Source organism: Macrotis lagotis, chromosome 2 (assembly GCF_037893015.1).
Source record: "Macrotis lagotis isolate mMagLag1 chromosome 2, bilby.v1.9.chrom.fasta, whole genome shotgun sequence".
Classification (NCBI taxonomy): Eukaryota; Metazoa; Chordata; class Mammalia; order Peramelemorphia; family Peramelidae; genus Macrotis; species Macrotis lagotis.
The window spans coordinates 305,395,466-305,421,078 of NC_133659.1; the positions used below are offsets into that span (position 1 = coordinate 305,395,466).

The 25,613-nt window shown below is 36.1% G+C and overlaps 1 protein-coding gene across 3 annotated transcripts in view; it reads right to left on the minus strand.

The window, feature by feature from the left end:
• The window catches only part of CEP290 (centrosomal protein 290), a 93,602-nt gene that overhangs the window by 28,655 nt on the left and 39,334 nt on the right, over positions 1-25,613 (minus strand). For all 3 annotated transcript variants that reach the window (XM_074226537.1, XM_074226536.1, XM_074226538.1), the window contains 8 exons: positions 19,198-19,309; positions 17,785-18,240; positions 16,383-16,547; positions 15,774-15,881; positions 15,388-15,522; positions 5,504-5,770; positions 4,289-4,396; positions 189-388 (listed from right to left, as the gene is read on the minus strand). In XM_074226537.1, the coding sequence (XP_074082638.1) occupies positions 189-388; positions 4,289-4,396; positions 5,504-5,770; positions 15,388-15,522; positions 15,774-15,881; positions 16,383-16,547; positions 17,785-18,240; positions 19,198-19,309 (1,551 nt within the window). The remainder of the gene's footprint in view (positions 1-188; positions 389-4,288; positions 4,397-5,503; positions 5,771-15,387; positions 15,523-15,773; positions 15,882-16,382; positions 16,548-17,784; positions 18,241-19,197; positions 19,310-25,613) is intronic.

Consider the following 25,613-nt stretch of genomic DNA (forward strand, 5'->3'; position numbering starts at 1 on the left):
AATGGATGATTCTCTGTGAGAAGGAAAGAGGATAAATATAGGTGATGGAAAAAAGAAGAAAATCAATAAAAATTTGTTTTTCAGGAAATCAGTTGGTCAGTAACTGGCTAAAGCCAGGACATTAGACCATCTAACATCTGTCCCAGTGTCCATTTCAATGGTAATCCCAACTGTTTTATCATACTTACTGGCTTCGGATGCTTTCAAATTCTTTGACTTTTGTTGAAGTGATTTGTTTTTGGATGTCAATTTCATGTGACATTTTCTTCATTTTGGTCAAAAGTGAGCAAAGAGAATTATCCTGTTCTGCCACCGTCTGCTCCATCTCTGCCAGACGCAGGAAATGTTTGCTGGTGGCAACTGGTACAGAAGGCTGCTTCATTAACTCCTATGAAATATGGAAAATTATAGTCATTTTCAGGTATGATGCAAAACCACAATAACACATGCTTTAATTTTATTTTACAAATTATTCAAACACAATCACCTGAATTTTCATCATTCATTTTTATCAAAGAATTGTAGATTTGCTGTGCATTATTATCCGTAGGGTGACTCAATAGCAAATACTATTACACAGAGCAGAATATGCTACATTTTAGTTTTGAGATGAATTTTATATATAATGTTTAGAATGTGATTGATCACATTTAAAAACAGTTGCCAAAACATCAAAATGGTCATAGACATTTTTTTTCCCCTCTTTAGGTATACTTTGTGGGCACTCAAACTACACCCTAAGCTCTTTTCCTCAATTTCCAGGAGCAGAGACATATATCTAATTTGTCTTCAATATTCAAAAATGCATAAAAGTTTTGTTTTTATTTTTAGTGCTGAATATTAAAGATTTAAAGAAAATTGTGAAGACCTAAATAAACTGATAAAGGTCAAGATAAGAAGAACCTGGTGAATGCCGGTTACACCACTCTCTGGTGAATACAGCAACCCCATGAGGAAAACCTAGGGAGAAGATGATATCAAGAAAAGGGAGACAATCTAGGGTCCTGAACTCATCAAGAAAAAACTGCACAGCCATTCTGGTATACCTCTTCTCCCTTCACAGTTTACTAAGTACATGCAATGTTCTCACACAAGGCATAACAGATTTTCATAAGGTAAATTGAAGGGCATTCTTGGAAAAAGCCATATTTTCCAGAGTTAGTTACACACGTAATCAAGAATCTCTTTTTAACTGAAATAAAATGCTAAACTATGTAAATACTCACAGCAACAGTGCATGGCAGGGTCTCTTGCATTTCTACTGCAATACTGGATACTTACCTTCTGCTGTTTCTCTTTCAAGGCTACCTGGCTCCTGAGCCATTCTACTAAATTTTTCATGGTAGCCGTTGGAGCTCTTGTATTGGCTTCCTTCTGAATCTGAACTTCAGACTTCATTTTGGTCAAAAGTGAAGAAAGAGAATTATCCTGTTCTGCCACCTGTTCTACATTCTGAAGGTGCAGTGAAGCTGAGGGAGTTTAGATGATAGATGCAAAAGGGAACGCTTGTACTTGAGACACAGACAATGCGTTTATTTATCTCTTGGTAGGTGGCACTTCTCTGCCTCATGTGGGTGGTTAGTGTGGGTGGGTGAGAGTAAAGAAAAGAGCATTTAAAGCCATCACCTGGAGTCAGTAGGAGTCAAAAGGATGGGCAAGTGGTGGTATGAAAACAACTGAATTAAAAGATAAAACTTAAAATTATGTCTTTAATTTTAAAAGAAAGGCAATATGAGAAACATCCATGTCAACAACAGTTCTGTGTCCTTTATAAAACCACAGCTAGAAGACAGTGTTCAAGTTACTTGACTCTTATACAAAGACCTAGTAAATACAGTCTTTTCTGATTTCAGGTTCAAAAAAAACCTAGTTTCTCATGATAGCTGTCTAGTTTTGGGGTTTTTTTGTATCAATCAGAACCACAGAGACCTGTGTAATTTCTTTTTCACTGTACATGCCAAGAAATTTGCAGTTAAACTCAGTAAACTGGATAGGATTAGAAATTAAGGAAAAAATATATGGGAAATTGAGTCAAATTTATAAGAGTCACTTTCTATTGATAAGTGGTCAAAGATGTAAATAAACAGATGTCAGAGGAAGAAATATAAGCTATCAATGACCATAAAAATGTTCTAAATCATTAATAAGAGACATGCAAATTAAAATAACTCTGAAGTATCATCTTAACACATTCAATTGGTCAAGTTGTCAAAAAAGGAAACCAACAAAGCTGGAGTGGGCTACTGGTGGAGATGTAAACTGGCCTGGCCATTCTACAAAGAAAATTTTGAACTATGGCTCCCAAAACTGGTCATATTCTCTGATTCAGTAATAACACTATCAGGGTCTAAAAAGAACCCAAAGAGATTTAAAAAAAAGGTATCCTATGCACAAAAACATTGTAGCAACTCTTTTCATGGTGGCAAAGTATTGTAAACTGAGGAAGTGGACATCCATTAGGAAACACCTGAACATATGGTCTTTGAGTGTGATGGAATAGCGCTGTACTGTAAGAAATGGTGTAAAGGGATGATTTCAGAGAAACCCAGGAACACTTAAGAGAACTTACACAAGGTAAAGTGAGTCAAATGAGAATAACTTATATAATAACAATGTTGTAAATATGAAATGATCAGCACAATGACCAACTACAATTTGCATTCTCATGATTCGGGATGAAACATGCTATCTACGTCAAGAGAGACATGATGAACTTATCACAGATCAAAGCAAATATGTATATGCATAACCACATTTCATATATATACACATATATATATGAAATGTGTGAACAAAAAATGTTTGTTTTTACATTTTAAATGTGATGATGTCTAAGTAGAAAAAGTTTTTAAGAGAAAAAAGGAAAGATTTGGACCATAAGAGATGTAATTTCTTCCCACGTGCATTGCCTTTTCCCTAGGCAGAAAACAGTTATGGGAGAGGGGAAGATCTGGACAACCTTGCCTATAGATTTTCAGTTTAAGGATGCTATCTATTTATACTTTACATTTCAGATAGCAAATTGTTTTACATTTTAGTTTAAGGAAGTTATTTATGCTTTATTTTGCAAATAGCAATATTTTTAAATTTTCATTTAAGGAAATCCTTTGTTTATATTTTACATTTCAAGGTCTTTTTTAAACTTAGAAAAATAAGAGTGACAAAACTAATGTTTTCATTTGAAATAGTAAAAAACCAAAAAACCTTTATTTAAAAGTGATTGAAAACTAAAAGTTCACTATATTCTAAAATACTTCTAATGAACATCAAAGGGAACATCAAAGTCAAGAAACTTATAATGACTGACCATAACCAAAAAGTCACTGTCACCCCTAAGAAACAGGCAACTCACACACTTTTTCATCTCCTGGCAGGAGCTCTGGGTCCTGCTCCATCACCTTCTCACTGGCTGCCCAAGCGAGTGACTCCCCACCTTTGGGTCACAATTGCCCACACCAAAGGAAGGTGGGAAGTAGGGTAGGTTTACCTCTTACAGTTCTTACAGTTATCATGGGTGGGGAAGGAGAGACTTTAATTTTGTTGTTTCATGTCAAAGCACTGTTCAAAAGTCAGTTCTTTTATGATTCTGGACGAACTGTCATGATTTTATACATTTCTGAGTAAACAAAGATTGCTCAGAGACCCTTCCACAGATCAGATTTCCCCTCTTCTCTGTTTTCCCATGTTGTTGACAGAGGGGCCAGAGAAACTCTGGGCCTCAGGAGAGTCTGGATTTGAACCCTGATTCTCTTCCTAATGTCTCAACACTTCAATTCTCCAAAGAGACAAAGCTGCAGAGCAGGCACTGACCTCTCTATTTGGTAGACAGAAGCTTCTGCCTGGGAAAACTTAGGTCCAGACCAAAAATTTCAACTAGTGGTTGAAATGGAACCACTTTTTTAAAAATTGATTTTTGGGGAAAAGACTACTAATCAGTAGCCATGTCTTTTCTATACCTAGCAATGTTCTGAATATCAGAATCTGAAAGAGTAAGCTTATTTATTGTGTGTAATTTACTTATGATACTGTCCCTATTAAAACAAATAGATGGGGGGCAGCTAGGTGGTGCAGTGAATGGAGCACTGGCCCTGAAGTCAGGAGGACCTGAGTTCAAATTCAGTCTCAGGCACTTAATTGCTTAGTTGTATGACCCTGGGCAAGTCACTTAATCCCACTGTCTTGTAAAAAAAAAAAAACAAATAGGAAGGAAAGCAATTTTTAAATTTATACAAGCACTTAAAAATAAAATTGCTGAATAAATGCAGAAAAAAATTGATAAGGCTCTTACCATGGCTGTTTTTTTGAATTCACTAAGTGAATTGTCAGCCTGTAGATCTAATTTTTGATGAAGAATGAAAACATCTTCTTCGTGCTTCTTGATAATTTCTCTCTGTTCCTGTTTAAACATCAAATCAGAGTTCCTTTACCTCTGAAGACTGTTTTATATATCACATAACTCAAATATAGGGGAAAATAAATATTTTGCAATCATTAAAATTTTATTCTTTTACTAGCACCCCACTCCTCAGCTTTGCTGTTTAAGAGATGGGGTGGACTGTGATGGTCACCCCCTTAAGAGTTGGACCCAGAGGGGGTGGTTAATGGTACAGTAGATAGAGCACTGGCCTTGGAGTTAGGAGTATCTGAGTTCAAACTCAGCCTCAGACATTTAATAATTACCTAGCCGTGTGGCCTTGGGCAAGTCACTTAACCCCATTGCCTTGAGAGGAAAAAAAAAAAGAGTTGGACCCAGGCCCAAGATTTTAGAGATAAACTAAAACTACTAAACAGCAGGTGATGGATTGAGCACCATCTCTGTAGCAGACACCATGTAAGACACAAGAAATACAAGAGTAGATAGAACCCACTAGCCACACTCTCCAGGACTGAGGACATATTCCTAGCATGGATGTCTGTAGGATGAGAAGCACCTACTAAACTCAACAAAGTTCAAAGGAAAATAACAGGTTCTAAATCTCTAGGAGGAGGAATGTGTATTTGTACATAATTGAGTTCTTTTGAGAAGGGAAAGGTGGCGTGCCAGGCCTCAGGGGTCAGTGTGTCCCTATGTGGTACATGGGCCTTCTCCCTAGTATTAAAAATATATATATATATACTTTTAAAGACTTCTAAAGTCTTTCATATTTTCTAGGAAATTTTTAAACATTCAACATTTTCCCTCACAAGATTGTCAGGAAACTATGAGTACTCGTCTACCTAAATTTATTCTTATTTTTTTCCTTCTTTGTTCACCTACTCACTCATTTTCTCATAAGCACAAATGGGCTTATTCTATCATCTTATCTCTGGGTATGTTGATATAAAAGCAATTTTCATAAACACAAACTGGTCAGTTTTGCTGAGCAGACACAGAGAAGCCATTATTCCTAAAATGGACTTTTTGAAATTATAAAGAAAATTCTTATTCACCAGAAGAATGGTATTGAATATTGAACATAAAGAAGATGATCAAAAAGCCTATCACAAAAATGCCAGGCACTACCTCTCTGGCATTTTCTAGAAGATGTTGGTACTTCTTTAAGACCTCCTCCTTTTGATCTAATCTTGCTTGCATGTTGGCGATGGTCTGGTGAGCAACCTTCAAAGCCCGCTGGCTCTCTGGATCTTCCTCATTTTTACTCAGCTCAGCCAAGAGTCGCTCTCGTTCTGCTGTCGCAGGCAGTCGGAGTCTGAGTTCATTGATTACTCTGTCTCTTGACAGAACATTTTGTTCTGCTTCCCATAAGGCAGACTCTTTCTCCTTCACTTTCTGCAATATAGAAAATTATTGCTCAATTAATTCTATATCATTTTAAAAATCATGATTTTCCCTTTAAAAAGATGTATCACAATTTTTTATTGATTCTAAACAGAATTTTAGTACTAGATATAAAAAGTACTGATTATATAAAAAATGAAAACTTTTAAAAGGAAAAATATTATAAACATAATGAGTAGATCAGGTAGATGTGCTGTTAAATCATAAACTAGTTAAGCAAAAGTAAAAACAAGCAACAGATTAGAAAAGAAGACAAAGATGTAAGACAACACTGTGCTCCAATTCAACCTAATATCTGTAGACTCAGAAAATTGGAAATGGATAGAAGTGAAGACATGGACTCATTTATCTTTTTCCCTAGAAAGCTTATTGGGTGCATAAGTGATCAAAGTGAGAAAGCCAAACACTGTATTAGCATCAAATATTTATATATCCTTGCCATGGCAGTTAAGGCAACACAGATGATGGAAGATTATGAGTTATACTCTTCCACAAAACAGCAAAAAATACCAAGGAGAAAAGGGGCCTCCAAAGAGCTTGGCATGCTATCAAGCTAATCCAATCACAATGCCTGACAGCATGTACAGATGAATGAATGAATGAATGAATATTAAGCACTTACTATGTCCCAGAAACTGTGTTTTAAGTGCTGAAAGCCAAAGGCTAAGAAATAAAAGTGAAAGGTCCAGCATTTTCAAAGTAATATTATCATTCATAATTAATTTGATAAACTGCAAAATACACCTCTAATTAAATGGTTTCCTACCAAGTCATCACCTTAGGAAGAGCTGAAATATGTTTGGTGCTCCTTTCTTTGGTATTACCTTTAAAATCTGCATATTCTTTTGAATGTCTTCAGTAACAATAAATCTTGATTCTTGGAAAGTAGATTTGGTTTTTGAATACACTCTAAAGCTCCTGAGGAGCAAGATGAATAATAGATCAAATGGAAACAATGCCACATTTGATCAAAAATGAGATATGACTACAAAGAAATGAGCTTAATTGTTATGTGGCACATACTTATGGAGGCAAACGGTTCTAGAAATGGGTTGGGCAGTAGCAATGCAGGATAATGACCTAATTAGTTTCCCAAGTTCAGTCCACTGAATGGAGGTCATCTTGTTACTTAGATGCAGGGACACGAGACTGGGGAGGTTCCCTGCGCCCAACTCCAACATCACTAGAGTTCTCTTCCAGGCCTGCCATGCTCTCCCTCTCTTCAATACTACCACTTCTAAGCCCTCCTGGTTTCTTTCAAGTGAGGAAAGGAAGGAGGAAAATTCTGTATACTTTAGGTTTTGCAAGGCAATGGGGTTAAGTGGCTTGCCCAAGGCCACACAGTCAGGTAATTATTAAGTGTCTGAGTCCAGATTTGAACTCAGGTACTCCTGACTCCAGAGCCAGTGTTCTATCCACTGCACCACCTAGCTGCTCCTGTTCAATTGTTTTTCAGACTCTCTGTGATCCTGTTAGAGGTTTTCTCGGCAGAGATACTAGACTGGTTCTTGGACTTTCTTTCTTTGCATCAGTTTACAGAAGAGGAAACTGAGACAAGCAGAAGTTAAAGGACTTGACCAGGGTCCAGCAGCTTAGAACTGTCTGAGATGGTATTTAAGCTCCCAAAGAGGAGAGCTTCGCTGCATCACCACGTTCAAGTTTCAGTCCGAGTACTTCCTCTGAGATGACCCTAAGTCCTTCTGTCTGTGAATGGTGGTGTGTATGGTGTCCCCTAGTAGACAGCGAGTTCCATGAGAGTGGGGTCAGAGCTTTGCTGTCCTTGGAGCCCCATGGCTTAGCAACACGCCTATTGAACTGGAGAAGCTTACTAAAGAAGATCTATTCATGTCAACATGAACAATGAGGCTGGGAAGACCTCGAGATGAAGTAAATACAAGAATCTAAATTGGAGCTGAAATCATTTTAAAGAACATTTTCCTAAAAGAAATTCCAAAAACAATGACAAAGAACACAGATGGCATTTTTCCCAAAGAAAACAAATAGCACTAATATCCATGCCAGTTTTCCCACTTCCATAGTGTGGGTATACAGGCTATTCTAACAGCCATGACATAAATCATTTCCAAGTAAACCACCACCTGGACAATCTCAAGAGCTGGCTTGCTACCCTTAGAGATAAGGTACACCGGAGTCCTTGGGAACTGGACATTCTGCCCCACAGACCAAGGGCACTAGACATAGCTGAGTTTTATCACCTCCTCCCTAACATACCCCCTTATCCTGTAATACAAGATGCTGAACATACCCGGCTTGCACCCCCATTCCCTCATTATCCTTTGTTCTACCCCGGAAGACCTAACAGTATATATGTAATAACTAAGCAGTAATAAAATTGAGCTGGAGGCATAAGGCAGTAGTGGCTTGACTCCTTATTCTCAGCTCCCCTCCTGTAGGGAGGTCACCACTGTGGGCCCCAAGGTGAAGCAAGCCACAACAGTATAGTCTTCAGGAGAATGATCTAGGTGTACAAAAATAGTGTCTTCAATTAAAAAAAAAAACACAAAAACAAGAGAAAGTAAAAGGCAGTCTCTTGAAAACAATGTCCTGTCAAGGATCATCTGATCTTCACGGTCCCACAACAGAAATAACATCAGGGACACAAGCTCCTATGGGGTTTACTGCTTATTAAATTGAAGAATCTGATTTCCAAGAACTACATATCCAAGATTCTCCTTAAAACTTCACCTGCATGAACATAATTAAAATTACACTGTCTGTGCATGTACAAAACCACTTAAGATGTCATAAAAGGGATAATTTTGCTCGATAAACCAATGAAATTAAGCTAGTCATAAATCCACCATGGTGTTTACCACTGTGAAGAAAACTTTGTGTGAGGATCAAGCAAGAGTACAATTTCCTACAAATGGGAGCTTCTGCAAACGTCCCTCTTTCCCAATGATGACGACTCAGGAACACCACTGAAGGGAAGTTCATCTCATCATTGGCACTAGAGAAACAAAGCAGGGGCAGAGCTACATTGGCTAAGACGGCACTTGGCTGGGCTCTCCCAACATTCCACTCCAAAGCTCCTCAAATTGAGTCTGGAGTAGCAGTCAACAAGGTCAGACCAAGACAACTTAGGAGGTCACAAAGTGACATCTGTGACCCAAGAACAAAGTTGGCCAGAACCGTGTGGCAAGCATCAGTGGTGGGACCAGGTGGTAGCAACAGAAGCTCTGGGAGCTCTCATGGCAGAGAGTATGAGAGAACCTTGCAATGGGTCAAAAACAGACCAGAGAGGACCCTGCCGCCAGTACCGGACACAGAACCGACCACTTCCTTGCTGATGCCCACTTTTGGGTCATGTTCAAAGGTGAAGAGGAGAGCTTCTGTTTACAAAGGAGAAAGGTGCCCTGAGGAGCAGTGTCACTCCTGGTCCCAAGGGAGCAAAGGTCCTGAAAAACAACACTGTATGTGCTAGAAAGACATCAGGACCCAATGATCACATCTCTCCCAGGATGCTACCATCTCAAAAGTTCTCTGATCTTTCAATCCACAGAACCAACTTTGAAAACAGCAATGCAAAAAAAAGCCAAGGCTTGGGATAGTGACTTATATTTTTAATTCCCCCAATCTCAGGAACGTAGTAAACTTTAACCTAAAGTTCAAAGTTAAGTAATAGGCTGGAAAAAATAAGGAAACTATAAAAACAACAACAAAAACCTCACCACAAAAAGCTACTATAGTAATCAGGAAGATCAAGACACAAACTCAGTTGTAAAAATAGCTACAAGCAAAATCTCCAAGAAAAAAAAGTGAATTAGATAAAAATCTAACAAGAATTCATAGAAGAGCTTAAAAATGCTATTCAACATCAAATAAGAGTGGTAGAGAAAAAACTGAGAAGAGAAATGAGAGCAAGGGAAGGAAAATAAGAAAAGGCAATTAACAAAAGGGAAGCACAAAAAATACTTAAGAAAATAACACCTTGAAAAACAGAACTGGTCAAGTGATAAAATTACAAAAGTTCATTAAATAAAATAATTCCTTAAAGATTGAAATTGGGTAAGGGAAAGATAATAAATAATAAAATGAAGTCAAAAGAATGAAAACATTTAAAAATATGAAATACTGTAATGGAAAAGCAACTGACCTGGAAAATAGACTGAGGAGAGATAATTTAAAAATTACTGGACTGCCTGAAAACTATGATGAAAAAGAGAGCCTAGATATTACATTTCCAGAAATTATAAAGAAAAATTTCACCCATATCCTAAAAGCAAAATGTCAAATAGTAATGGAAAGAATCTACCAATCACCTCCTGAGATTTCAAAATTAGCTAAATTCCAGATCTCCTGAGTAAAAGAGGAAATACTTCAAGCAGCCAGAAAGAAAGCATTCCAGGACTATAGAACCACAATCAGAATCACATAAGATTTGCCAGCTACCATGTTATAGGAGGGGGGGATGCTCAGAAGATGATATTCTGGAAGGCAAATAAGACAAGATTACAACCAAGAATAACTTTCCCAGAAAAACAGGGTACAATCCTTTGAGAGAAAAAATGCATATTTAATAAAACAGAAAACTTTTAAGATATCCTGTCTAAAAGATGAGAACATAATAGGAAAATTTTACTTTTAAATACAAGTCTCATAAAAATATAAAAAGGTAAACATGAAAGAGAAATCCTAAGGGATTCAATAAGGTTAAACTGTTACATTCCTATGCAAAGATGATACAAGTAATCTCTAAGAAATTTATGAATATTAGGGAAATGAAAAAAGACTCTACATAGGCAGGGGGGCATGGGAATGAGTGATTAGATTGTGATGATCACAAAAAAGGAAAAGGGATGCCCTGCAAAAAGGGGTTAGGGAGAGGAATGGGGAAATTGTCACCCATAAAAGAGGCATGCAAGAAAGATTTTTTTAAATTAGAAAGGAAAATGGGGTGGGGTGGGGTGGGGTGGGCAAGAATTGAGTCTAACTCTCATCTAAAATGATTAAAAAAGGGCAGGATAAAGAAATACTCAAGTGGGTAAAGTCATCTATCTTGCCTATCAGAGAAGTAGGAAAAGAAAGAGATAAGAGAAAGAAGGGAGGGAAATCATAAAAGAAGGCATTGGTAAGGAGCAAGACAGACTTTAGAGAAGGAATAAAAGATGAAAGAGAAAGAGAAAATAGGTTAGGGAGAAATGCACAATTAGTAGTCATAACAGTGGATGGGATAAATCCATCCATAAAACAGAAGCAAACTATAGGGGATTAGAAACCAGAATCTGACAATATGATGTTTGCAAGAGTGTTTCTTGCTTAGAACAGTGAGAGAGACAGAGTTAAAGCACAAGGTTGGAGAAGAATCTAATATAATTCAGTTGAAGTAAAGGCAGGAGTAGTAATTATGAATACAAAGCAAAATTATTCCTAATTAAAAGAGATAATCTGGGAAACTACACCTTGCTAAAAGGTACCACAGACAATGAAGTAATATTAATACCAAACACATGCATCAAATGACATAGCATTCAATTCTTTTTTTTAAAGGTTTTTTTAAAGTTTTTTTTGCAAGGCAGTGGGATTAAGTGACTTGTCCAAGGTCACACTGCTAGGTAATTATTATGTATCTGAGATCACCTGACTCCAGGACCAGTGCTCTATCCACCATGCCATCTAGCTGCGCCCTGGAATTCAATTCTTCAAGGAAAAGTTAAATGAGTTATAGGAGGAAATAGAGTAACACAACTATACTAGTGGGGGACCTTGACTTTCTACTCTCAGAAAAATCTAATCATAAAATAAGAAAGAAATCCAATTTAAAAAATTGCAAAACAATTAAAAATTAAAAATCCTCAATTAAAAACCTAAATAGAAATCCTGAAAAATCAAAGGAAAGATTTTTAAAAAATTGAAAAATAAAATTGAACTACTACTAAATAAAAGTAGGAGTTGGCTTTATTAAAACAGCAACAACAAACTAAATGAACTACTGATTAATTTGATTTAAAAAGAAGAAAACCAAAATACCAGGATCAAAATTGAAATGGGTAAATGCACAGAAATGAGAATGAAATACAAGTTATTATTAGGAGTTATTCTGCCCAATTTAACCAGCAAAACTAACAGTCTAAATGAAATGGATGAATACTTACCAAAATATTGTCTAAATTAATAGAAGAGGAAAAAGAATACTTAAAATTGCGCAAGTCATAAGTGAGCTATGTAAAAAAAAATCTACAGGTCAGGTGAATTTACAAATGAATTCCAGCAAACATTTAAGGAATGATAAATCCCAAAACTAGGTAAAACTATTTTTAAAAATACATAAAAAGGAGTTTTACAAAAGTTTTTTATGACACAAATATGACTCTTGATGCCTAAAACAGGGAGAGCACAAACTGAGAAAACTACAGACCAATTTCCTTAATAATACCTATGCAAAAAAATTTAAATAAAATATTAGCAAGTATATTACATAAATATATCACAAATATCATAAACTATGAGTAAATGAGATTTATATCAGGTAATACAGTTCTGGTTCAGTAACAGGAAAACTGTTAGTATCGTTAAACATATTTATAAATAACAAAACAACAAAAATCATATGATTACCAGATACAGGAAAAGTATTTGACAAAATAAAAAATTTAAGACCACAAGAGCTTAGGAATAAATGAAAGTTTTCTTAAAATTAGTATAAATCTAAAAACAAGAACAAGCATTATCATACTGAAAATAAATGGAAGTTCTCCTACTAAGATCAGAGGTGAAGAAAAGATGTCCATTACCACCACTATTGTTCAATATTTTACCAAAAATGTTAGCACAATGAGACAAGAAAAAGAAATTGAAGGAATGAAAAAAGACAATGAAAAAAAACTATCACTCTCTCTGCTAATAATTTGATGGTAAACTCGGAAAACCCTAGAGAATCCACTAAAAACCTGATGAAACAAAGAACAATTTTACCAAAGTTATAGGATCTAAAATAAACTACATAAACAATTTCCATTTCTATGATACAAAACTCAGCAGGAAGAGATATAAAGAGAAATCACATTTAAAATAACTACAGGCGAAATAAAATACTTGGGAGTCTACCTGCCAAGAGAAACCCAATGGGAATGATATGAACACAACTGCAAAATGTTTTTCACACAAAGACATACTTGAACAATCCGAGAAATATTCACTGCTCATAGTTAGGTCAAGCCAATAAATAAAAATTTCAATTCTACAAAAATTAATTTGCTTATTCAGTGCCTGCTAATCAAACTAGCAAATAAATATTTTATAGAGTTAGAAAAAAAAACAAAGCTCATCTGGAAGAATAAAAGATCAAGAATATGAAGGGAATTAATAGAAAAAAAAACATGAAGATGACCTAGCATGACTGGATTTCAAACTATACTACAAAGTGGTAATGACAGTGATGGATCGGTGGATAGATAAGGCACACCATACACAGTAGTAAATAGGCACAGTAAACTTGTGTTTGATAAACCCAAAGATCTCCATTTGACAAAAATTTCTGGGAAACCTGGAAAGCAATTGGGCAAAAACTAGGGACAGACCAGCATTAACTCTGTACAATAAAATAATATCAAAATGGGTAAATGATTTCATCATAAAGGGTAATATAAGAAAATTAGAGGAGCATGGAAAAATGAACCTGTCAGATCTCTGAATAGGGGAAGAATTTATGACCAAACGAGACAAAGAGGTTCATGGAAGCAAAATAGATTACTTTTATTACATAAAACTAAAAGACTTACACATACAAAAGCAATAAAGTCAAAATTAAAAGGAAAGCAGGAAAACTTGGAAAACAATTACACCCAATTTCTGTTCATCAGATTTCACAACTATGTAGGAAAGTGGGTCAAATTTATAAAAGTAAAAACTTCTCCAATTGAAAAATGGGTAAAGGATATGAACAGGCTGTTTTCAGAAGAAGAAATAAATCAAAATTTTCACTAGTCACATGAAAAATCCTCTATTACTTATTAGAGAAATGTAAATTAAAACAATTCTGAGATACCACCTCACACTTATCAGTTTGGCTAACATGACAGAAAAGTTAAATAAAAAAAAGCTGGAGAGGATGTAGAGAAAGAGGTATACCAATGCACTGTTGATTGAAGTGTGAATTGGTCCAACCACCCTGTAGAACAATTTTTAACTATATCCAAACTGTGCATGCCCTTTGATCCAACAATACCACTACAAGTCTGCATCTCAGCAAGGAAACAGGAGAGGGACTTATTTGTACAAAGCTATTTACATCAGTTTTTTTTTTGTGTTGGCAAAGAGTTGGAAATCAAGAGGAAGTATATGAATGGCTGGACAAATTATAGGGTTAATAGGAAATAGCTTTATGTGACCTCATATTGCTTGCCTTTTCAGTGGATGGGGGAAGGGAAGCAGATAGGAAGAGAATTAAGAACACAAAATTTGAAAAAGGGATGTTAGAAAAAAAATTTAAATATAATAGGGAAAAGAAAAAACAAAACTAAATTTTAAAGCTTAGTACTACCCAGATCATGACATCCAGGCGGAGAGGTGGTCCACTAAATTAGCTCATTAATGAATATATCTTGGGTAAATTTTACAGACAGAGAATAAGCTAGTTCAGGAACTGAAGAGGTCTAATTGAAATGAGTTTGAAAAAATAGTGCCTTCAAAAATCCTAAATTGCTTAGCACTGGAAAGGACCATTCCTAACACCAATATCCCTTTTGGTAAAGCCTTAAAGATGTTAATAATAATAATAAATGATCTGGTCTTGGAAGATGTCACTGATATGGTAAATCGATCAATAAGATGGTTCAATGAACATGCTCTTTTCCCAGAAGCAAGGGTAGTGCTGATTTGCTTATAGCTCCTGGGACAAGAGGAAGGAGAGAACCTATGATGGTTAGGATTAGAAACCATGAGGGGAGGCATACCAGGAAATTTGTAAGGAGAGGAAAATGTTGTTCTTGAGAGAGTGTGAAGCAGAGTGTCTTAGCAATTCCTTGGCATAGTGTTTTGTTAAAAAAAAAAACATTTAAACTGAAAATTTCTTTTAAAAATGTATTCATATCTTATGTGTTCCAATAAACAAAAGTCAATTAAACTCACATGAAGCACTCATTCGTTTTTGTATGTAATCTCATAAAGAAGTTCTTTTGGATCTGTTTGCTAAGAGTAAGAATTAAATCCATTTATAACATCTTATTAACAATGAACTTTTTAAAGGATACACAATATAGAATACCCTAGGCAGACTGATTTATAAGATTCACACAAGAAAATAACATAGAATAAAAATTTAGGATTAATAGTCAATTAAATAGGGAAAGGTCAGGTATTTGTAGACAACTTCAACATGCCTTTCAGCCGCAGTATTATGCTCATCTATGTGCCCAAAAAACAAAATCAAAAGGATAAGGAAGAAAAACCCAAATTAATCAAAAATTTCTTTTTTCCTTAGTGGATCATATGAGTTATGTTAGGGAAAGATTTTAAACAAATGACAGAAATAGATTTTCAAATTACCTACACCTTTAGTGATTAATTCCAAGCTTCACCTTCATAAAATAGACAACAATATAGGAATTACACATTTATGCTTAATAATCAAAAGGCAAATTAATTACCTCCTCCAGTGATTTACAAGTTGCTCGGGTTTCCATGATTATTCGAACATTCTCCTTAATTTTTCTCAAAGCTATCTCAAGTTGATTTGGAAGAGGCAAACTGGGATCTGGTATTGATCCTGTAACTTCTTCAAACTGTTGTAAAACAGAAATTTGTTTTAAAAAAAACAAACTAGTTTTAACATGGAGAAAAATGTTCATTATTTTTCCACAGGTGCTTTTCAAGCATAGATTAAATGCTACCTACCTTTTAAACAACAAATGAGACATCAAAAAACAGTCTTTCCTGATTGGGTATTAAAACTTTTCAGCAATATACATTCTAGTCATTCTATATAATTAAAGATTGGTGTGCTATTCACAATTTCCTGTTCATCGCTACATACCTTTCGAGCAGCACTCAATATTTCATTTTGTTGACTATCAAATATGTCTAGCTGGCGTTCTAATTCAACTTCTCTTTGGTCCCAGGCCATTTGTTGTTCTTCATGAAACTGAAGAAAAACAGTTTACTTCAATAACTGAGCATAAATTGAAGGAAACTTGCAAATATGTAAATGGAAATACTTAATGAAACATGATTAGCAAAGGTATTCAACTTAATATTAATTATTACTATTTGTAGCAGGTTTCTATTTTCATTATTAAAAAAATCATTTGAAAAATAAGGAATGAATTTAGGCTGTTACTATGCCACAACAATGGAAGCACTATACAGTAGGAGGCTGACTTTAGGAACCCATCAGGCAGTGGCTCAAATTTTTTAGAAACTTGTACTAGAAGGGGCAGCTAGGTGGCACAGAGGATAGAGCACCGGCCCTGGAGTCAGGAGTACCTAAGTTCAAATCCGGCCTCAGACACTTAATAATTACCTAGCTGTATGGCCTTGGGCAAGCCACTTAACCCCATTGCCTTGCAAAACAAAATAAAAAATAAAAAAACTGTACTAGAAAAACATATTTATGTCCCATGTATTTAGATTCAGATATGTGCACCTTGTTTTGCTGTACGATCTCTTCCTCTAGATTGTTAATTGTGTGTTCATATTCAGAAATTACATTTTTCAAATATTTCATTTCTTCTTTATCTTTGACAATTTCTCTATTTAGTTTGAGCTCTTGAAGACGAAGTTCTTCCATTTTCATGTGCCAATCAATTACCTAAAAAAAAGACAAAAATACATATATGTATGTACGCGTTTATACAACACATGTATATGTGTGATTATATGTAGGCACACATGAGTATTATAAACATAAATACTATTTATTTTAATTATTTTAATTGTATGAGCTTTCTATAATAAAGTTATATACTGCAACTCCCTCATCTAGTCATCTTTCAGTTAAGAGTTTATAAAATATCTGTGACCATTATAAAAAACACCCATTTACTTTCCAGAATACAGTTATCTATCCAGCTGATGCTCATTTATATAAATTTTGTGTTTCTCTATTGGAAAAATGCAGTTCTCAATAAAACTTGGGTCCAAGGTAGCAAAAATAAAAGTTTTGTAATTACTCTTGATTAGGAAAAAGACTGGTACAAATGATAAAAACTGATTTATAAGATCTTTCTAGATAAATATGAATCCACTAATTTAAATATACACTAAATAAACTAGTCATTTCAATAGATGGAGAGAATTCATTTGAAACTCAGTATAAGGAATGAAAAGGCATTTTTAAAATACGGATTGAAATTATTTGCCAAGGAATGCTTCTACCATGTTAGCAGATGACCACACTCTTGATTTGCTGTGCCCCTTCGTTGCTGCTTCTACAATTCATTTGTACGGACCAGCTCCCAACAAACGCGGCTACTCGGGCTGCAGCAGAGCCCCTCCCCTGCTGGTCCTATGGTCCAGTCAAAAACACCCACTGGCCTAAGTCCAAGGGTTAGGGAAGATTCCTTCCTGGCAAACCCACGAGAGGGCTAATGCCAAAAACCACAAGAAGGAAAATCTCTAGGCCTGCTAGGTGGTGTAGTGATAAACCACCAGCCCAGGAGGGAGGAAGACCTGAGTTCAAATCCAGCCTCAGACCCTAGCTGTGTGACCCTGGACAAATCACTTAACCCCACGTGTCTCTCCAGAAAAAAAGCAAAATGAAATAGAAAAGAACCAGGCCCCTGTCCACTTCAGACCGGCACTCACGGCTCAAGAGCAGGGTCACCAGCGGCCCACATCTACACCATGTTAAAGATGAGGATGCTGAGCTTCAGAGGGTGGGGGACAGGATCTGAACCCGGGTCTTTCAGCCCCTCAGGCCTTGGGGTGAGGCACAACACAAGCAAGGGGGCTGCCCCATTTGGTGTTCTCTGGGTTTCAGCCCCACTCCACCATGTGGCAATCCCCCCTGAATGTTAACTCTAGTCTCTAAGCTCCAAGCTGCACACCTTCTGGGCACCCCGAGCATCCTTCAGGGTGCCTATCAGCTCTTCCAGGCCACTTAGTTTCTGCTCCAGCTCCAGCGCCTTGCTCTCCGCCGCCCTCCGTGCCTCTCCACAGGCCTGGACTTCCTGCATAACCTGCAGCTTGTCATTCTGGAGCTGGATCATCGTTTTGGAGAACTTCTCCTGCTGAGCCAAGGGCAAGGCGCCACTGAACTGCCGGCGCAGGGCCTGGATGGTGCTGCGCAGGTGCCGTGCTCGGTTCCTCCCTTCCAGACGGGCAAAATACAGGCTCTGCTCCTTCTCATCCAGCTTCTGCTCAAGGCGCAACTTGTGCGTCTCCATCTTTTGCAGCCGGGACGTCATTGCCTCCAACTTGCTAATGCAGGTGGCTTCGCTGACCTGAAGCGCCACGATCTGCTGATGCAGTCTGGCGATGAGAGCCTTCTCATCCGACTGCGCCTAGTCAGTGCCAAAGAAAAGGAAGGGGGTGAGGAAGGAGGCAGAACCATGCCCTCACCCCACTGCCAACCACATTGACCCACTTCAGGAAGACATCTTGGGGGCCCCTGGCTAGAAGCGGGCTCTTCTTCCTCAACTCCTGGAACACCTGGGACCCCCTCCATACTGAAAAAGCATTTTACTGGGAGGACTGCACATGTTTCAACTTCCTTAATAAACAGTAAAATGCTCAAGGGTTGGGTCTTGCTTATCCTCCCTAAACTCACTGTTTGGTGACATGCCTTCCATCTGTCAGTTAATATATTTTCACTGAAACTATGGTTTAGATTTTATGTCCAAGTGCTATTTATGGGTATGTCTGTCATTCAAAGTCCACAGTTATTACTTATTACAATAACCTACATTTTATATCCTATTATACTATACGTATTAAACATATAATATGATACATAATAACTTCCAAATCTGAGTTTGAATCATCCACTGAAAGAATTCTCAACCAGGAGACCTTAATTCTAGTCCTGGCTCCTTTAACCAGTCATGTAATTTGGGGATATCAAAGTAATTATTTTCAATAACTGTAAAACACACTTAAAAATACTGGCTTCTATTTTACTGGAATGATATGGTTCTATTGAAAAAATATAGGGCAGGCTATATAAAGTCATTAGAATATATTGTTATTTAAGGAAAGGCCATATATTAAAAACAAATAAACGAACACAGCCCCGAGGCTTCCTGCGGAGCTTGCTCGGCATCCTCTCTCCCCTCAATGCAAAGGGTTCTCCCCTGGATCCCTTCATTCACACACCCCTTCTTCCCGGATCCTTTTTTGGCTCCCTCACTCTTCTACTCTGGAGAGGGGGTCTGTCCACAGAGGATGCCAGGTTGGGGGGTTGTAACTCAGGTCAAAACTCAGCCAACCCAGCCTCCTGCACCCACAGCCCCTCCCCTCACCTGGTAGTCCAGGACCTGCATCCTCAGAGAGTCCACTTCTTTTTCTCTGGACTGCTGATGGGAGCGCAGAGCTTCCACTTGACTGGCCGCTATATCAGCAATCTGCTTCAGCCTAGAAGTCACACAGTGAGGCACTGAAACTAGGAAGCAATTCATCATTTTCTAAGTGCAGTTAGGAATTTCTTTTTAAAATCAATGTTGAAGGGGAAGCTAGGTGGCACAGTGGATAAAGCACCGGCCCTGGAGTCAGGAGGCCCTGAGTTCAACTCCGAGCTCAGACACTTAATAATTACCTAGCTGTGTGGCTTTGGGCAAGCCACTTAACCCCATTTAGCAAAAAACAAAACCAAAAAACCCCTAAAGAATAAAATAAAATCAATGCTAAGTCTCTCTTCTTCAGAGGGTCCCCTGATTTTCAGCTTGTGGCTTAACCTGAGCAGATTGTTCCTACAGGCAGCACATTGAGAGCAAGTGTGCCCTGTGATATTTAGGCTAAGAGATCAAGAGGACACAGCAGACTCTTTCCCAAGGACCAGACTTGGGATTTCATGTGTTTAGCTAAGTCTGGGATGAGAAATTCCCTCCTTTAGTACAAGTCTGCCCCTTCTCTACAATGTGGAGTCTCTTAGAAGAATATTCCAGAACACTGCCTGAGGCTGTGATTTGTCCAGGGCCACAGCCACAGCCACATCAGAGGCCAGAGTCAAACCCAGGCCTTGCGGGGCTTTTGCCCAGGTCCATGGTAGAATTTCCTTCTGTTGCAAAGTCTTGGTCAGCATAAGTCATCCTTGGCTTGTGCCCCACAGCATTTTTAAAAAGGGGCAATGGGCTGCTACAACTGAAGGACCCCAGAAGATTTCTCCCACTGCCCCAAACCCAATAGAAAGTGGCACACCCTAAACCTGAAACGGAAAAGGTGAGCCTCGCTGAGGGAAGAACTGAGCCAGGAGGCCACCCAGCTGGAGTGGACCAAGGACCAAGACCAGGAGAGAAAACTGAGGAAGTATGACAGGAGAGCCCCAGGGGCTAAGATCCTTAAGGAAAGGCAGGAGCCTCAAATGAGGGATAGGAGAATAGAAGGAAAATAGGCTGACATATCCAAGAAAAAAACAAAAAAAAAAGAGCACAGGCTGGAAAGAGCTAAGGAAAGATAAATTCTCCCTCAAGAAATTAAAACTCTCTTAACAAATATTATAGGACAAAAGAGAAATGAACTGATTACTGATAAAATAGAATACTTTGGAATGCTCTAAGAATAGAGAACAAGAAATTTCAGAAATGTTCAAAAAATTGTTCAGGAAATGAAATCCATAAGAAATATATGTATATATCAGAATTTATGTTTCTCAATAAAAATATTTTAAATCTTTTAGCAGATTGGGGGAAAATGAAATCATGGTTTTTGAGTTTCTTCAAAGACATCAAAGAGAGAGAGATAAACATATTTAGAATCCAAAAATACTAAAATAGATGAAAATGTGGAAAAAGGGGGGGGTGAAACCAATAATGTTTAATATAATATCTATCACAGCCAAAGTCAATGACATCTAAGTTGATAGTGGCTGCAAGAGAAGTACAAATTTAAACAAAAAAATGACAATTCAAAAATTTTGAATGATATGGAAATAATAAAAGAAAACTACCCAGAAAATAGAAAACAAAGGACCATAGGAATCCATGGATCCTCTCCAGTAAAGAAATCTGCACACTTCTAACCAAGAGACAAAGAGAGGTTAAATTTAACTGCTGCAAATTCTGTAAGCAACTTGGATAAAGACCTCCCTATATAAAGGAAATTAAATTTGAATAATAAAAGATAGTGCCTCATCAATTAGAAAGAGTAAAAGGGAGGGGAATAGTATATTTTGAAAAGTGAAAGTACTCAAGCTATAACCTGAAATGATATATCCTACAAATATGAGCCTAATCATAAATGAAAAAAGGATATTCAACAAAAGAGAGGAATATGAGAAATTTTCATAACAGGAAAAAAACACAAGCAGAATACACTCCAACCAACAGATACACAAAAAAAGGTTAGATTAATACAATTACCAAGGAAAGAAATACATTATCATATACTCAGAGATCATTTTTAAAATGTAAGAAAGAAAAAATGGTTCTAGGGAAGAAAAAGAAAAGCCAGTGTCAAAAGATTTAAAAGTGAACATGGGAATAAAAATATAAATAGAATGAAAAGGGGGGGGGGGGGAAATGATAAAAGAGGGGAAAGTGAAAAACCCAATCAAACAACCCCCATAGAAGTGAATCTATGGATTTTTATGAGACAAAACTGTGGGGGGGGGGGATACATGTGTGGGAACATGTAAAAACAGTACAGAGATTGCTGTAAAGACAGAAAGTAATGAGAGATGTACCCTTAATTTAATCCATGAATAAACAGCAAAGGGATAATGATCTTATGGTATCTCAAAAAGAAAGGCTAGAGGAAAACTAGGAAAGGCAAATACGAGAAATCAGACCTGAAAAAAATCAAAGAAGTCAGTCAGACAGAGGTGGGAGTAGGACTTTACTATAAGGGAAAAGGTTCAACAGGAGATGAGAACCTCACAATGGAATATGAGAAAAAAGCAATTTAAAGGGAAATCAATTTCTCTGAATATGGTGTGACTCCCTGCTTCTAAAGAGAGTTGGAGGCTGGGGACTACAGGTGAGGAGGCAAGGATCCATGCATAAATCTGAAGGCAAAATTGACGGGACAGACAATGATCCAGGGGGAAGGAAGTCCGAAGACCTGGACAGCATGATTAGGGACAAAAAGTAATTTTTACCATCTTATTGTCTATTATGCACATTAATTCCCCCTATGAATGAAACTTTTAAGGGTGAGGCAAAACATAAAAAAAGTTTTAAAAGGATATTGGGGCAAAATTTATTGTAATAAAATAGAAAACTACTTAGAAGAAGCTCAAGTCTAGGACTTTAGAAAATTTAACTCCATGAGGAACAAAAAAGGGATTAAAGACAAATAAATATAAATATCCAAAAAACAGCATAAAAACTGTGCAAAAAGGAAAAAAATTAATGAAGAGAACAAAGTAAAGACAATCTTTTTTAAGAAAAAGGATTAAAAAAACAAAAACTAAAGAAGTGAGTAAGAAGAGAAAACATTTTAAATTAACTTTGAATTAACTAAGATAAGAAAACTAGGGGATGAAAGGAAATTAGAGAGGAAATAGGTTAAAAAAAAGAAAATAAATAAATACAACAATATTTAAGTAAAACTCCCAAAACAGGGAAAAGGATTGACAAATTAGAGTAGGGAAAGGAGAAGAAAGAAGTCTATGAGAATAAGACTATATAAAGGTGCTTACACAAAACTAATTGTAAAAATGAAGTATTGATATCAGAAAGGAAGAAAATTTCTATATTTAAAAAAACTAAGGATACAAGTAGAAGAAAACTCTAATATAACTAACTCATAATTTGAAATATGAGGCAACTAATTGAATAAAACAAAACAAAGTAGGAAAATAGATAATACAACAAAATCCCACATTTGTTTTTTTTTAGTTTTTGCAAGGCAATGGAGTTAAGTGGCTTGTGACTTTCCCAAGGCCACACAGCTAGGTAATTATTATGTGTCTGAGGCCGGATTTGAACTCAGGTACTCCTGACTCCAGGGCCAGTGCTCTATCCACCACGCCACCTAGCTGCCCCAAAATGCCACAATTTATTCTTTAAAATAAACACATCAAAAAATAAAAACATATTTAAAATCAAAATAAAAGGTTGGAACAAAAGTTACTTTGCATCAAGTAAATCCATAAAAAGTGGAATTGTGATCATGCTAACAAACAAAGCAAAAAACAAAAATAACAATATGAGACAAATGAGAAAAATAAATAATGCTTAAAGAAGGGAGTCATAGACATCGAAAAATACTGGTGTTTTGTTTTTGCAAGGCAATGGCGTTTAATGACTTGTCCAAGGTCACACAGCTAGGTACTTTTAAGTGTCTGAGGCCACATTTGAACTCAGGTCCTCCTGACTCTAGGGTCGATGCTCTATCAATTGCGTCACCTAGTTGACCCCCAAAATAATATTAATGTTAAAGCTATTAGTACTATTTGCCACAGTATTTAAATTCACAAAGGAAAAAATAACTGAATTTTTAAAAGATATAGATAATTACTTAGTAACAGGGGACTTTAATATTCCTTTCTCAGAATTGGACAAATCTAGTAAAGGTAAAAAAAAAAATTAAAACAGTAAAAAATGGGGGAATTTTGAGCCAAGAGATTTTTGTTTTCTCTTGGACAGTTTTCTATTTTATTACAGCATTAAATCTTGCCCCAATATCCTTTTTTAATTTTTTCTGTTGTGCCTCACTCTTAGAAGTTTCAGTTCATGGGGCAAATAATGTGCATAAGAGGCTGTGACCTAGGGTAAAAATTGCTCTTTGTCCTTAATCACTGATAATATGCAAAATTATCAACATAACATGGTACCTTTGTAAAATTATATTTGTTATTAGGGTACAAAAAAACTTCAAATAAATGTTTTTAAAAGCCAAAATACATCTTATATAGTAATAATACAGGAACATAAGCAAAAGACACAAATATTAACTAAAGAAGACCTAAATAATAAGTTAATGGAGAAATCATAGAAACAATTACTATTGTGATCAAAAGAAAACAAATCAAATATTTTTGATATCTAGCTAAAATGTTCTCAAAATAAGTTATTTCTTCTAGAAACATAAATGAAATAGAACACAGATTAATAAAGCAAACTAATAATTCTAAAAACATTAAAAGGAAAAGAAATAAACACAAAATAACCATGAAAGAAATCTTTAAAAAACAGAGTAGATAAATTAACGATTATAGACTTCATTATAAAACAAAAACCAAGCACAAATAGTTGGTTACTTGAGCAAATGGACAAAATTAATAATTCCAGGATAAATGATCAAAACTGACATTATAAGTAATTATATACCAACAAAATTGTTACTTCAATAGATAGAGAATTATATATAAAAAATACACAAATAACAGACAACTACTACAGAGAGATCTTAAATAATTCTGTCTTTGAAAAGAATACAGAACATTAAGGAATTATGGCCAAAAGCACTGGTCCAGATGAAGATACAGGGGCTCTCGATCAAATTTTTAAAATACAATTGTTACTCTACATAAATTATTCTCAAAAACTGGAAGATAATACATTATACTTCAATGAAGCAATTAAATCCTAATGCCTAAAGCAAGAGGGGATAAAGAAAAAGTGAACCCCCAATATCAATTACTGAAAATAGAAAATATTGAAGAAAAATCTTAGCAAAAATTACAGCAATTTAAAAAAATCACTTATTATGATAAGTTGAATTTATATTAAGGATGCAAAGATGCATAGTAGAAATAATTACTCATTAAAAGTAAAATCCAAGAGGCAATTAAAGAAAGTTGAGTCTCATTCAAAATAATCGCAAAATGCTTAAAATATCTCAAAGTCCTATTATATACTGCAGACTAAGGAAATGAGGATAATTTAAATAATTGATGCGATCTGCCTCTTCTTGGCTTAGCAGTGCAACTGCTAAGTCTATATAAGAAAAGAATCTATATGTATAGGGATACTTATAGCAGCTCTCTTCTGGTGACAGAAAGCTGAAGATTGAGGGGATGCCCAGTAGTTGGGGAATGGCTGAACAAATTGTGGTAGGGGATTGAGATGAAATGCGGTTTTGTTATGGGAAATGATGAACAAAGCCAATGCTATGGGAAAAGTAACAGTGTAGTGTTTTAAACTGGCATTGTACCAGGTGATTCTACATTTTTTTTCATGTTACCTTTTTTTGGGGGGGGTGGTTCAAGGCAAATGGGGTTAAGTGGCTTGCCCAAGGCCACACAGCTAGGTAATTATTAAGTGTCTGAGACCGGATTTGAATTCAGGTACTCCTGACTCCAAGGCCGGTGCTCTATCCAATGCGCAACCTAGCTGCCCCGTTAGCTTTTGTTTTTTAAACAAAACGATCATCTCTCAAATTTTCTCTTATTCAATCTTCCCTTGAGAATTAAAAAGCAAAACAATAGTTAAACCAGTCCAAATGACAAAGTCACCATTCTCTAAGAAGAGGGACTATATATATTTTATTCTGAAACTAAGATGGTTGGGGTTCTTTTTTTGATTTTTTTTTATAGTTAATCAACTTTCAAAAGCCTTTTAATCAGGTTTTCATTTATGTTGTAGGCATTGAAAATATTTTTCTCCTTATCCTTCTTTATTCTCTTTGTATCATTTCATTTAATTCTTCTCAATTTACTCTGAATTGCTTACATTTATCCCTTCTCTTACTACAATATTTGTTGAGCATAACCTAATTGATAAGCTTCTCTGTTTCTTTGTTTCTTTATTAAATTATTACTGTATAAGGGCTGCTC